Consider the following 12,957-nt stretch of genomic DNA (forward strand, 5'->3'; position numbering starts at 1 on the left):
AAGTGGAATAAAAGTTTTTTCTTCAAAGAGAAATCACATACCTTGTTTGGGTGGACTTCAGCTAGTAATGACAGTACACTTTCTTGAAATACCCACAAAAACCCTCCTGTCCACAAAATTAGCTTGATTTTGTGTCATAAATATTTTGTAAAATTGAGGTGATTTGTTATGAAACAGATCTCATCACTGAATATTTGTGGGCACATTTGATTTGATTGAAAGTATGTATTTATATTTTCACATTCTTCAAAAGTTTCAGGAGAGGCTTAGGATGGTACTGGAGTCTTACAGGTTACATGTCTATGGAAAGGAACTTGAGCCTGAGGTCCAAACATTTATGACCTATTGCTCTCACTGCCACTAAACACAGTTTGTTTGTCTCTATTAATTTGTCAGTATTATTTCATTGCTTTTCACAGAATTGTACAAAATAACTCTGTATACTCATTCTCATTTTTTGCAGAAAGTCATACAGACATTTGTTTCAGGAAGGACATGTCCTAATAGACGTGTTCCTTTCATATACATTAATTTACAATGCTTAGTGTAAACAGTAGGCAACACCTTGTGTTTTAGCACAAGGGAGCTCATAACCTAGAACACTTCTACTGAAACTGAAATAAAAATAGAATTGGTAGACATCTGAGTAAATATGTCAAGGAAAAGTCAACACCTTTTGTGAAGCTTTCTCAGGCAAGCGTGTCTGTAGGGGATTTCCTTTTGATACAGAGTAGATGCATTTCCAATATGGGAACCAGCACCAGCCCTGACCAAAAGGCTGAAAGCAATTAAGCTGCCAGTGGAGGGGGACAACCCTCTAATGGCTAAGTACTTTAAAAAAACAAAAAGCAAGAATGGTCAGTTTTCTCAGTTCATGTGGTCACTGCTGCTTTTTCACAGAGATTTCTGTTCCCGGGGCCTTTGGTTCTCAACATATTCATAAATTAAACGGAAACCAGGGTGAACAGGAAAGTTACAGTGCTTATTGGACTGTAAAAGATGTAAGTAACGTGAATGATAGCACAAGAACTTCATGATTCTGTGTGAAGGGGCAGTAAAATAGAAGATAAAATGCAGTTCAGGTGAATGTAAAGTAATACACCTGGGAAAAGCCCAGTCCTGGCTGTATGTATACAATGAAGAGCTCTGAACCAGCTGTTACTGCTCAGAGGAGATACCTTGAAGTTGTAATGGGAGGTTTATGAAAGGAATAGCTTAGTGCTCAGTAGTGGTCAGAAAGCAGACAGAGTGCTAAGAAATTATTAGGAAATAAATTAAAAATTAAATAGAAAATGTCATTATACTACTGTATAAATCAGTGTTTTTCCTTTATTTTGAATACTTGTGTACTTGTTATCCCACCTCATCTCAAACTGAAAATTGTAGAACAGCAAAAAAGTTACATTGATCAACTTTGTGGAACAGCTAAAATATACTGTCCTGGTCCAGCTAGGATAGGGTTAAGTTTCCCCAGCAGAGAAGGGGGAAGGGATCTCCAGCCAGGTTATTCATACCATGCTGACATCAGGTCGGGAACTTTTTCTTTTGTGGCTTTGTTGGCGGGGAGTACGCGAGCGAGCTGTCTGTAACCTTTTGTGATGTTTCTCTGTGTATCTTTGGTCTTGTTTACTGTTATTACTGTTCATCGCTGCTATCATTGCTACTGTTGTTGTTCAGATTGCTTATTACACTGTTCTATTAAATTTCTTCTTATTTTAACCCGGGGTTTGTGCCTCACTGCCAGCCTGACCGGCTGAGGGGAGGGGAGGGGCAATGGCAGCGTGGTCTCCGGTCCCGGCAGGGCCTAAACCACCACATATACCTAGGAGATCCAGCTTGGAAGAAAGATGACTATGGAGGTACATGATAGAAAACAGTATATAGAGAGGTTGAATGGGATATAATTTTCTGCAATCTCTCAATATGTAGGGTGAGAAACAAAATTAAAGTAGTAAATGACAAATTCAGAACAAATGAAAGGAGATACCAATTCCAGAGATCAACAGTGAAACTCATTGCCACAGGGCACTATGAATGCCAAAAGCTCACCAAATGCTTGTATCTCAGGAAGTGCTGGGAGAATACACAAGGGAAATGCTGTTAGATGCTTGCCTAGATTTATACTCTCCCTTAGTCAGCCTGAATGACACACTGAGGATGCTGATCTGGTAAGGCCTTTGGTTTGACCTGCTACAGCTGCTCTTTAAGGACGCACAGTTGTGTCTCTGGCAGGGCTGTCATGGTGTGCCCCAACCTCCTACAGCCAGAGTCTCTGTAAAGCCACTTTAGGGCTTGGGGCTTACAGGTTTTATGCCAGCTACGTTCTTTATCGGGACCATGTGAGACCTATTTGAAACTGTTCAAATATAACACTGAGCACAGTTGGAGAACTACTGGGACTAGATGTTGGCAGGCATGCCAGAAGACTCTTGCCTCCCATCCTATGGTCATTCCTTTTTGCCATCTGGATGTGGAAGCATTACTAGCCACCTGCAGCAGCTTTTCTGAGATTCGCAGTTGTATTTTTCATAAAATCAGCTCATATACTTTGTTGTATGTCTTCCCTTTCTAAATTGAAAATTTATAGTTTAGATTCTTATAAGTGTCATTGCTGAGAGGAGGGTGAAAGCATATTAATAAGTATGGAAAATTAATCTTTTTTGCCCATCTCCACCTTTGCTTTTGTCACAGTTGTGGCATTCTGCAGGAAAGCTCACACATTCTGTTGTCCAAGATCTTTGAGTACAGCTTGTCTAGTTCTATACAGCCAACAGAAATTGGGCCATGCTACAGGAAACCATGCAAGCATTAAAACAGACAAAAGGGTTGATTCTCTGTGTGAGAGTCTGTACCAGACACCATTAGCACAAGCGGAGGAACCTTGGTATTTTTGACATTCAAAAAGTAGTTCTCAGCCATTTTTGTTTTTTATCCCTACTTTGCTGTGAGAAAAAGACAAATCTTTCCACCCATTTAGCCACAAAATACGGAAGAGTGAATATGATTTTTCTTTAGTAACTTCAGAACAAATTCTGGTGTTGCAACCCCAGGTGGAGAGCTTGAGTAGAACATAAACTTTACTGTCAAGACTAAGTAGGGGAATCCATTTCTGTCTTTACAGGCAACAGTATTTTCTACATTTTTTCTCTCTGTGTGGGAAAAATACATTACTATCAGATATTTTATCTAGTCCTTGCTCACTGTGCAGAGAATCACCAAACCAGCTAAGGTAATTGTTGGACTGCTAAGACCTACATCGAATAACACAGTAGGGAAAAAAACGAAAACAAAACACTTAATTTCTCCCTCCAAAGATAGAAATAAAGACACTACATCTGAAGAATACTTATTATTGGTTGTCTTTAGTGCAACAAGATTTGGTTGCCCTGACATACAGGACTCAGGCTTTTTTTAAAAAAACCTTTCCACCCTTTCTGTTGCAGAACAATGTAGCCAGTTTCCACCACCTCCCAGTACTCTGATAAACTGCATTGGAACTGATACAACAAAAGTCCTTTTTCAGGTTTAGTTTTTACTGCTAGCTGGAGCAGCAGAATTCTGGAATAGTGAGCTCTGAGAGAGTTTGCTCATGGGCAGGGATGACAATTCTGTTATTAGAACCCTGCACACTTCAATAGCTAAATGCTTTCAACTTTCTTTAAATAGTATTAAGGAAAAAATATCCTAAAGGCATTATTTTTAAAGGGGACTTCAAACATTCTGTAAGGAAAAAAAATGCAACACATTTGAACACCAAGGGATTTGCAGTGGAAAATCTGTTAAAGTGAAGCTGTCTTTTGAGTTTCAGGGTTAAATAAGTATTGGCCATAAATCAGGAATGCAGACTACCAAAAATTCTGAGGCATTCCAGATTCCTAGCTTGGACCAGCAGTAGCCAGATTCTATAATAGATCATTTAGAAATGTTAGTTACGTTAGCTAAATTTTAAATTAACTATGTTTCATTTGTTCCTCCAAATTCAATGTACAAAATCCATTATGACATTTGCTAGAAGTATAAGAAAATCCCAGGTTTTTTTACTATATAGACAATTCTGCAATGACTCAATATTAGGTATTTTAGAGTTTATATTTAAAAGCAGCTGTGAAGCAAGCAGATATGCAAGGGTAAATCTGCTCATCTCGAATCCTTCTGCAAATGGTCTGCTCTGGAGGTCATATCAAAGAGATTCTTTTTCCAGCTTAAACCTGTCTTTTCTAAATAGATCTCAACCTGATCTCATTTAATGCATTGATGTCTGGTTTCTTAGTCATTATATTTGCTGTATTACATATCAAAAGGACTCTTGAGAAATTCCCCTGAATTGATAATTCTAATTTCTTATGTATAGCTACTCTGTATTCACTCTGAGGACAGCTGTATTGTATGCTAAACCACGAATTGTAAAAATTGATCCCTTTGTATGTAGGTTTGTATTAAATTGAGATACTTTATTTTCTCCTGTTTGTTGCCACACATGGGTTCCTGGTGTCAGTTTGTATTTGGCTGTTTGAGCATATTAAAGTTCTGCTCGTGCTTATGATGTTCTTGCCAAGAGCGCTCTTGCAGCAATCTGCACTAGAACAGTCTTTGTGCCAATTACTTCAAAAAGTATTCTATTATAAAACCAATTTTTATGGCTACTTTTTCAGGTTGCAGTGTGGTGATTTCATTTAGTTTCTTCTTTTTCCATTTTTTTTAATGTTGATCTTTTTCAAATGCTTGTAAGTTTTGGATTATGAAAAAATAATGCGGTGTTGATAGATTGAGTTGTTAATAAGACATCTTAAAAAGGAGAAGGGTTCAAAGGTATTAAAATAAAACCTGGCATGTTGAATTACTAACACTGCATATATTTAAAGGATACTATTTAATAGTGGAATGTCTGGAGCTCTTGTTGCAGGGGCTTATTATGAAAACAGAAACCTCTTTAATTGTATAAAGCAAAATAAATGAAAAATTATAATGTGTAATGACTCAACACAGTATTTCTTGAGCTCATATTATGAGGCTGATTTCAGAAGTGTCAGCTCTATGTCTTTTATTTAGAGAAAACCAGCTTGCTATTCCATAGCAATTAATAAAAAATCACAACACAGGAGAGGAAGGCACGATATTTTACAATACAAATATGGTTTTGAATGGAAGGTCTTGATCATGCAACTTACTACTGCAGTGAATGTCTGTGGAAGACTGAATCTCAGAATTCTGATGTGAGCCATCATGGTGATAAAAATAAGTATGTGTCCATATACAGTGTAGGACACTGTACTATGCCATACTAAACAATAACTGCTAATCTTCTACCTCAGATAATAAAATGGAAATACTGTTATGTGGCAGAATGAAAAATCTGCCATAAATTGAGGGTCTAATACTGTTAATCTAAAGGATCTAAAAATGTTGATAGCAAATACTTTTTTATTAATTATTCTTGAGCTACCTCTGGCCTGCTGTTCATTTCCCAGGCTATTAAGATGTGATAACTCTTGAAAACTAACCCATCGTACACTCTTGAAAATGCCGTTTTTAATTTTTTTTTTTTTTAATGGCAGCTTTAGGAATTGTTTATCATACAACAGTCTTCCTTTTCTTCCACAGAGAAATTGTAGTTTATTCTTTAGATAACCTAACCTAGCCATGTCCAGATCAGGAAACTTCATATGACAGACGTAACGTGGGCAGTGTCAGGTTCTTGTTTTGTCTTCAGTCTTTTGGAGAGTTAGAAAGCTGTCCCCACTCCCTTCCCTTTAGTTTGTTATCTAGTGAGAGGCAAGCAAGATAAGACATTGTACGTCCTGAGATTGAGGAACAAGCAGCTTTTTGCATGAGTGCTCAAAACACTAACTTTTACACAGAAGAGCAGCTGTTCCCTGTGGTGTACTTGAATGAAAGTGACTGTGGCTATTGTGCTTGCTGCTGGTCTCAACATTCCTCATATGCAATAAATAATACTCTACTCAGGTCATTTTAGGGATTGAGCAAGAGCTGTGAACTGAGCCTGCCAAGCCAGGGTGTTTCTCATGTAATGCTTGTCTTTAAGCACCCAATGAGTTTGAGGTCTCATAAGGTTACTTTTTTTTTAACCCCTTGGGATTAGCCTAAATTCTGCCTCTGTTTTAAGCAGCAAAATAGCTTTTGAATCTTATTATTTGGAGAGAGTGATATCAGAGGAAAGATGGGAAAAGCCTAGAGTGTCTCCAAAAACTAGTATTGACTTTTTAACAATAAAACGCGTCCTGAGACCAAATATGCTGTTTAAATGTAAATACCATTTCCATTTTCAGACTGTCTTTTGCAGGTGTATTTGAGGGGATTTGAAATGTACTTGTAGATGGAAAAGAGGCTATTGACCTTGAAACTATGTATGTGTTAGGAATAATATTCGCCCTCCTTGAAATCAGACTCATATTCTTTGAATGGGTGCTCAAGACCACAACTCTTAACAGTGGTTCCGGTAGCATTCAGTGCATAACTGAATTAAGACTGACTGCATTTTACTTACAGAGCTGTTTCTCAGGAGTCATAGATTACTGCCTAGTCTCTTTTTTTTTAATCCACCTGGTTCAGAATGACTCACTGACAGCTGCACTAACTATTAGTTTCCTTTGTTCTGGTGTGAACTTGATATAATAGGGCATTTGTGTGTAGAAACAATGACTTTTATTAGATGGACTACTATAATCAGAAAAAAACAAGCAGGTTTTTCAGCATACAAACACTTTTTCAAGACTAAAACTGAAGGAGCAGACTTCTGAATCAAATAAGAGTTGAGAACTATTACCATAAGTAGACATGTTATTCTGTTATGATGTCCAAGAATAAAGGTAGGTGATACTTAGGAAGCTGGAGGAGGGTGATACTAACAAGGGAAAAGATTATATGATGGTTATTTGATAGAGATAGTAAATCTAACATTGATACAACATGAGCATACATTTACAAACTTTACCTTTCACAACTTCATTATCTGAGGGGTGATCAGACATGCAGGAATCACCAAGAGTGGTCCCTGGGCATGTTCAAACTACTCTGCATGGTTCATGCTGCAAGTCCGATGTGTCCTCTGTGTGTTAAGCTAACTGTACACGTAATGGAGAATTGATCTCCGTGTGTACAGCAAGTTGGATGTATGTGGGACACGTCAAACTCGCTGCACATGTGGGATGATCCAACATGTTGCAGCCATAGTAGCTCACTACTTTTCAACACCAAAAATGTCATGCTCCATGGGACCTTCTTTTAGGAATACTGCAGTGTTTCTAGAAATGTGGTAAGTCTCAGAATGGGACATGTAAGTATTACTAGAACTGCAAACTAAGGCCTTACTTGACCTCTCTGATCCCAGCTGCTGCTGAATGATAAGTATAGGCAAGGGATGTATTTTCCTGAAGCTTTCCTGAAGACTGGGAGAGCAGACTTTGGTCTCAATGAGGATGGGGCTCTGGAACCCCAGAAATAAATGGCTTCTGGCCATGAGAAAACGTAAGCAAATAGAAATGCTGTAGCAACTATGGTGGGATTACAGGGGGGAAGGAAGAAAACTGTGGTAGGTAAAGAAACCTATACTGAAGTTTAGTTGATATATTTTTGATGTCAGAAGCGGAGAACCTTTATCACTGTGTGAACTACAGATGTGACAGAGGACTCTGTTTTCTTTGAAAAGTCCAGAGGAAAGCCAGTTTCCAAATGTTCAGTCTTAGCTTAGGACTCATAGGAACCGTTTACCTTGTGGAGGGTTAAAACATTTGTCTTCCTAGTGTCACAGGCATGTCCATGTATCTGTGAGTGAAGGAGCACACAACTCTTCAAAGATAAAATGTAAGAACATGGATATAGTTTGTAAAATATTTCTTCAGCCAATTTTAGCAGTTCAAATTAATTCTGTTTTGAAGATTGAGGTGCTAATTTTGGAAGTAAAAAATAACATATTTGAGGGACCAAAACAAATATATATAACCTTGTGAATCACAGTCATTTCTGTAAAATGATAAATGTATGTGTGAGTTGTTCGTAAGACAGCTAAATAAATATCTAGGTGCACAAACTAAATTAGGATGTTTTCACACATGACTATCTTCTCAGAATTTGAATCTAAACAATAATTTTAAGACTTCAAATATAATAGTTCATTAAGAGAAATGAGATGGCGGAAGCATTTCTGCCAGTGCTGTGGTTTCAGTCCCGTAATAAATTGGCATAGTGATTTACACAGAGAACAAAAGAAATAGTTTAGAAATTTCTTTCTAATGGAAGTTTAAGTTTTGAAGAACACAGAGACATCTGAAAGGTGAAATTCACAGATTTTTCATGCTTGCAGGTTTTTATAGCCTCTGGTAATGCATGTCCTTACTCTGACATCACATGTATGTGAAAAAATTGATGTAATATTTAAAGATGTCTTTTGACAAAGAAAGTATGTCCATCTCCAGAGGTGAGATTTAGCTTTAAAGGATGATGAGCAGGTTCCAGATGTGTTTTTCAATCGCTGGGCTTTCCTTTCCATAAGTATTGACAGAGGGAAGGTTTTATCAAGGTCTTTGTGATGTGCTTGTTTATAATGAGTAGACATTAGTAGAGCACATCTAAGTGCTTATCGCTAACAGATGACTAAAGAGAGCATATGGCAGGGAAAAGAAATATATATTTGTCCAAGCAATGTGGCTTGTTAACACTCCTACACTCATAAACTGTGTTTACATGTACTTACAATATTTTGCAAATCCCTTTTCTAATCAGCTAAAAATAAAAGCTAAATAATGATATTTTTTTTCCAATATTGGAGTGTCAGGCAAAGTTGATTTAAAATTTTTTTAACAAAGCAATTAAACAGTACAGGAGATTTTTATAGTATTTGTTTTGCTTCAGCATGACATCTTTACAGCAGTGTATGTGTTACTTTCATTTCATAGTGTTAAAAATTTTATTGCTACAGAATGCTTTCTGGTTCACCCACTTGTCTATCCAAGTATAACTATTATACAACTAGGTTACACTACAAGCAATAACACAGATCAGAATGACCCATGTCAAACGCTGGTCTAGATCAGGTCCCAAGGTTTATTTTGACTATAATATTTTCCTCTACTTCTATAGGATGAAATCATCATGCAGGTTACAGCACCTGCCCATGAAGTTTGTAAGCAAAAAGGTCTCTGAACTGTTAACCAGTCCAGCTCCCATTAGAGTGTAAAAGGAGTCTTGCTACAAATTTCATTTAGGAGGTAGATGGAGAAATGCTGGGGAAATCTGTACAGCTCTTGACATACAAAGTTTCTGATGATTCCTGTGATCAGGAGTATAGCATTCACCCACCTTTTTGTAATGGACAGAACACAGTATCACTGTCTTCTCTTGCTGTGACATCTAAGTATGCCAATCTGTTCATACAGCATTATTAGAAAGATCACAATTATAGTTTAAAAATGGATTTGGACTGTTGCATGCCTTTCAGATGAAAGCATTTATAAAGAGAACTGCACAGAAGAGCTGCATTTACTTTTGATTTTCAGAATATTCCTAGCAAATTTTTGTTAAATATTTACATCTGGATCCAAGTATTGTCCTTCATAAAACAGTTTATTCTTGCAATTTAGCTTCATTAAAGTCATAATACTGCTTTAGGATATGATAGACTAGTGCTGTAGGATTGAATTATAAAGAGATTAATTTTAGCTACCGGAGATAATTGACCCTATAATTCCTATCACCCCTAATCCCAGTTCAAATGAACCAGTGTTAAAAGTGGCAATACTCACAATGTAGACAAGGTCATGACAGCTAGAATTGTTTTTTACTACCAATTAGATTTCCCGCTTGGTGTGTTTGACTAATGTTGTCATAGAAAGGGATTTCAGGCATGGAAATACAGTTTCTTTAGAGGCACACAGACGCTGGAACTGATGGGCAGTTTGCTGTACATTTCCCAGTGTACAGAATCGGAATGCAATTCAGTGCTGACCCCTAAAATTTGAATTCACGTGGGGATTTCTAAAATATTTTGATCCATGATAGAGCTAAATAATTTGAATCTGGAAGCAAACTCTCTTGAAATTCAACAATGTTAATATATGGTGAGTCTGGCAGGTTTGGAACAGTCTCCTGGGGTAGTACTACATCTGAGCTGTATTTCAGATGAGGAATCAGAAAAAAGTGAGGTACTAACTGAATAAAGAGTTGTTCAAAAACAAATCATGTTGATATTTAGCTGCAAATGACATGGAGGTTTCAAAAAATACTGGGAAGAGATAAATGGATTTTAAGTATGATATATCTTGAAAATTCCCTCAAGTGATAGTGCCAACTTCAAACATATTAGCATAAGGACTCTTATGAAAAAACAACAGAACAACAATACTTTTGCATAGCACGTTCAGTATAAGATTATTTTTCACATTATTACTAGTTATCCATCAGCATTTTTCCCAGCATTTACAGATTTGAGTTTTGGCAGTAAGCTGAAACTGCATGATAAAAAGAGACAGATAATGATAAAAAGCAGATATATATGCAAGCCTAGCTAGAAGGAGCAAAATATACTATTACTGCCCCTCCTGTGAAGTTAATCCTATTTCTTTTAGCTATTTCTTCATTAATTAATGAGGTCTTGAGAAAAAAAAAAAAAAAAGTGTGTTTGAAATGGTGTTTTTTGTATCTGTGCCTTTAGGAACTTCTTCAAATATTCATAGAATAGTTTGCCCTTGGAAGGTGCATTAAGTGTGAGTTTAGGCAATAATTACTTCAAATGTGGGTGGTCGGAAACCTGCAACTGAAATGGACAAACACAGCAGCTAATCACTTTCCTCATTCAGATTCACCACACTGGCTGGAGTCGAAATGTAAAATAGTGGAGAAAGGAGATATTTTAATGATTAGGTTAAAAAAACCCAAAAAACCCCCTAAACTTCAAGGCTTAGATCACAGATCTGCTAGCATGAATTAGATTTGAATTTGGATGCACTTTGTGGTTTGCACTTATTAATGAAAGATTTTCTTCTCTCTCACTTTCTATTAACAATCAATGTCAGATCAGAAGCAAAGAGTTTGACTGCTGTCTTTGTGAGATGAGTATCAGAGGACTTATAGCTATATCCCATCTCTGTGACCTCCCCCAGTGCACCTGGTACCAAGCAACATCTCTTTTGAGCTCTGAGTAGTGAGTCTGGGATCACCGTGAAAGGGGCCCTCATCTGCTGGAAGCATTCTCTTCATGTTGATGTTGTAACACACTCTGAGAGTCAAAAGCTGGGAGGGCCCACAACTGCCAGTTCTTATGGTTCTCTATGAGTACAGGAACTGAAGTTTCCACTTTCAGTTTGATATCTGGCATCAGTGCTGTATTTACATTCTTTTATTGAAAAAAAGCAACCCGTTTATTTATCCTGAAGGAGTGAAACTGGAAGTTGTCAGTTATTCTTTTCCCAAAGTTTCAACTGACTCCATTTCAGGCAGCATTCTTAGAATTTCACTCTCCAGTGGTGCAATTGGATCTCCTGGGTGTCTTCTGGTGTTATCTTGTGAATAGGGAAAAAAATCATCGGCCCCCAGATCTGTCCATACATACATAGTGTACTAGGCAAAGGCATTACATGTCTATCAGCTCTTAAAAAGCTTGCTGTAAATGCAAGACCATCCTGCAGCTGAACTCACTGATCACTTCCAGGCTGTTGCTTCTCAAATTTCCAACCACAGAGAAGTAATTCAAGGCTGTGAGCAGTGTCTTAATGGTGTAGGTGACTAAGCAATACAATTAAATCCATTCTGGAAAAGTTTCAAAACTGCCCATCTTTTTGTCTCATATTCAATCTCCAAATGTTATAAAATTAATATTTTATTAATTTCTACTTTCATTATTTCAGTTTTATCCCCCCTCTCTCTTTTCTTCTGTTGAATTTCTAGTTTGGTTTTTTCTTCTTCTTCTTTCTGTAGCAACCACCACAGCAAAAATCAATACCACAGGAGTTCTGAGGTTTTTATTTGATGAATGTGAAGCATTTGCCTGTTATGTTCTTGTCTTCTTTTTTGCCATGAGGACGTATAGGACATGTTGACAGCCAATCTTAATAAGCTTAACACTAATACTGGCAGTTACTTAGTACAATTTTTGGCTGTGTTAAGTGGTCTGTAGGGAATAGTAATGCTATCCTTTAAAAGAAACTGATGTCACAGTTGCATCCAGAATTCACTGGGGTTTCTTTTATTGTTTTTATTTTCCAGGTGATTCATATAACAGGCCGGTTACGTCTGAGAGTGTCACTGTCCCACGGACGGACAGTACCCAGCCAAATCATGGGACTTGTTGTCGTTGCTCATGCTTTGCCACCTCCTACAATTAATGAAGTCAGGATTGACTGCCACATGTTTGTCACTCGTGTGAATATGGACCTCAATATCATTTACTGTGAAAATAGGTACAGCTTTTAGCTCCTTTTTTCTTTGTTTTAGCTGTGTATATTCTTTGTTCCATGGGTTCGGCAAAAGGTTTTGAAATTTGTGGCTCCTGCAATGTCATCCTGGTGTTATATGAGAGAATTGAATTCACTCTCGTCATCATTACCTTCAGTTTCATTACATTCTTAGAGGATAAAGGTAAATTAAAAACTATAATTTGCAGGACATCTTGCTGGAATAGGGGAGGATAGACCAGGAGAGATTCCGCTAAGCTTTCCAAGCTTTTTTACAATCTCTCACTGTCCTTCTCAGAGGCAAGATTTGGGACTAGACAGACGTTGATCTGACCTGTATGGCTGTCCTTATGCTTCCCTGTCCTCCCCTCCACAAGTCTTTCTGTCTGAAGTTTTAAAGTTTTCCATTTTTGAACTAATTTGCAGATTACAGCACATAGTGCTCAGCGCTTAATGGAACAGAAGCACAGATGGCCTAGATAGTAGGCTAGAGAGGTGGGATCTGTTGCAGTAAGAGGTGGGAAAAACTGTAGAATAAAATTGGTTAAGTGTG

At 37.4% G+C, this 12,957-nt stretch overlaps 1 protein-coding gene across 6 annotated transcripts in view; it reads left to right on the plus strand.

Annotated features, from left to right (window-relative positions):
• NPAS3 (neuronal PAS domain protein 3) overlaps nt 1-12,957 on the plus strand; it is a 612,152-nt gene that overhangs the window by 570,230 nt on the left and 28,965 nt on the right. For all 6 annotated transcript variants that reach the window (XM_074909196.1, XM_074909198.1, XM_074909200.1 and 3 more), the window contains one exon: nt 12,217-12,410. In XM_074909196.1, the coding sequence (XP_074765297.1) occupies nt 12,217-12,410 (194 nt within the window). The remainder of the gene's footprint in view (nt 1-12,216; nt 12,411-12,957) is intronic.

Source organism: Athene noctua, chromosome 6, assembly GCF_965140245.1.
Source record: "Athene noctua chromosome 6, bAthNoc1.hap1.1, whole genome shotgun sequence".
In the NCBI taxonomy this organism is placed as follows: domain Eukaryota; kingdom Metazoa; phylum Chordata; class Aves; order Strigiformes; family Strigidae; genus Athene; species Athene noctua.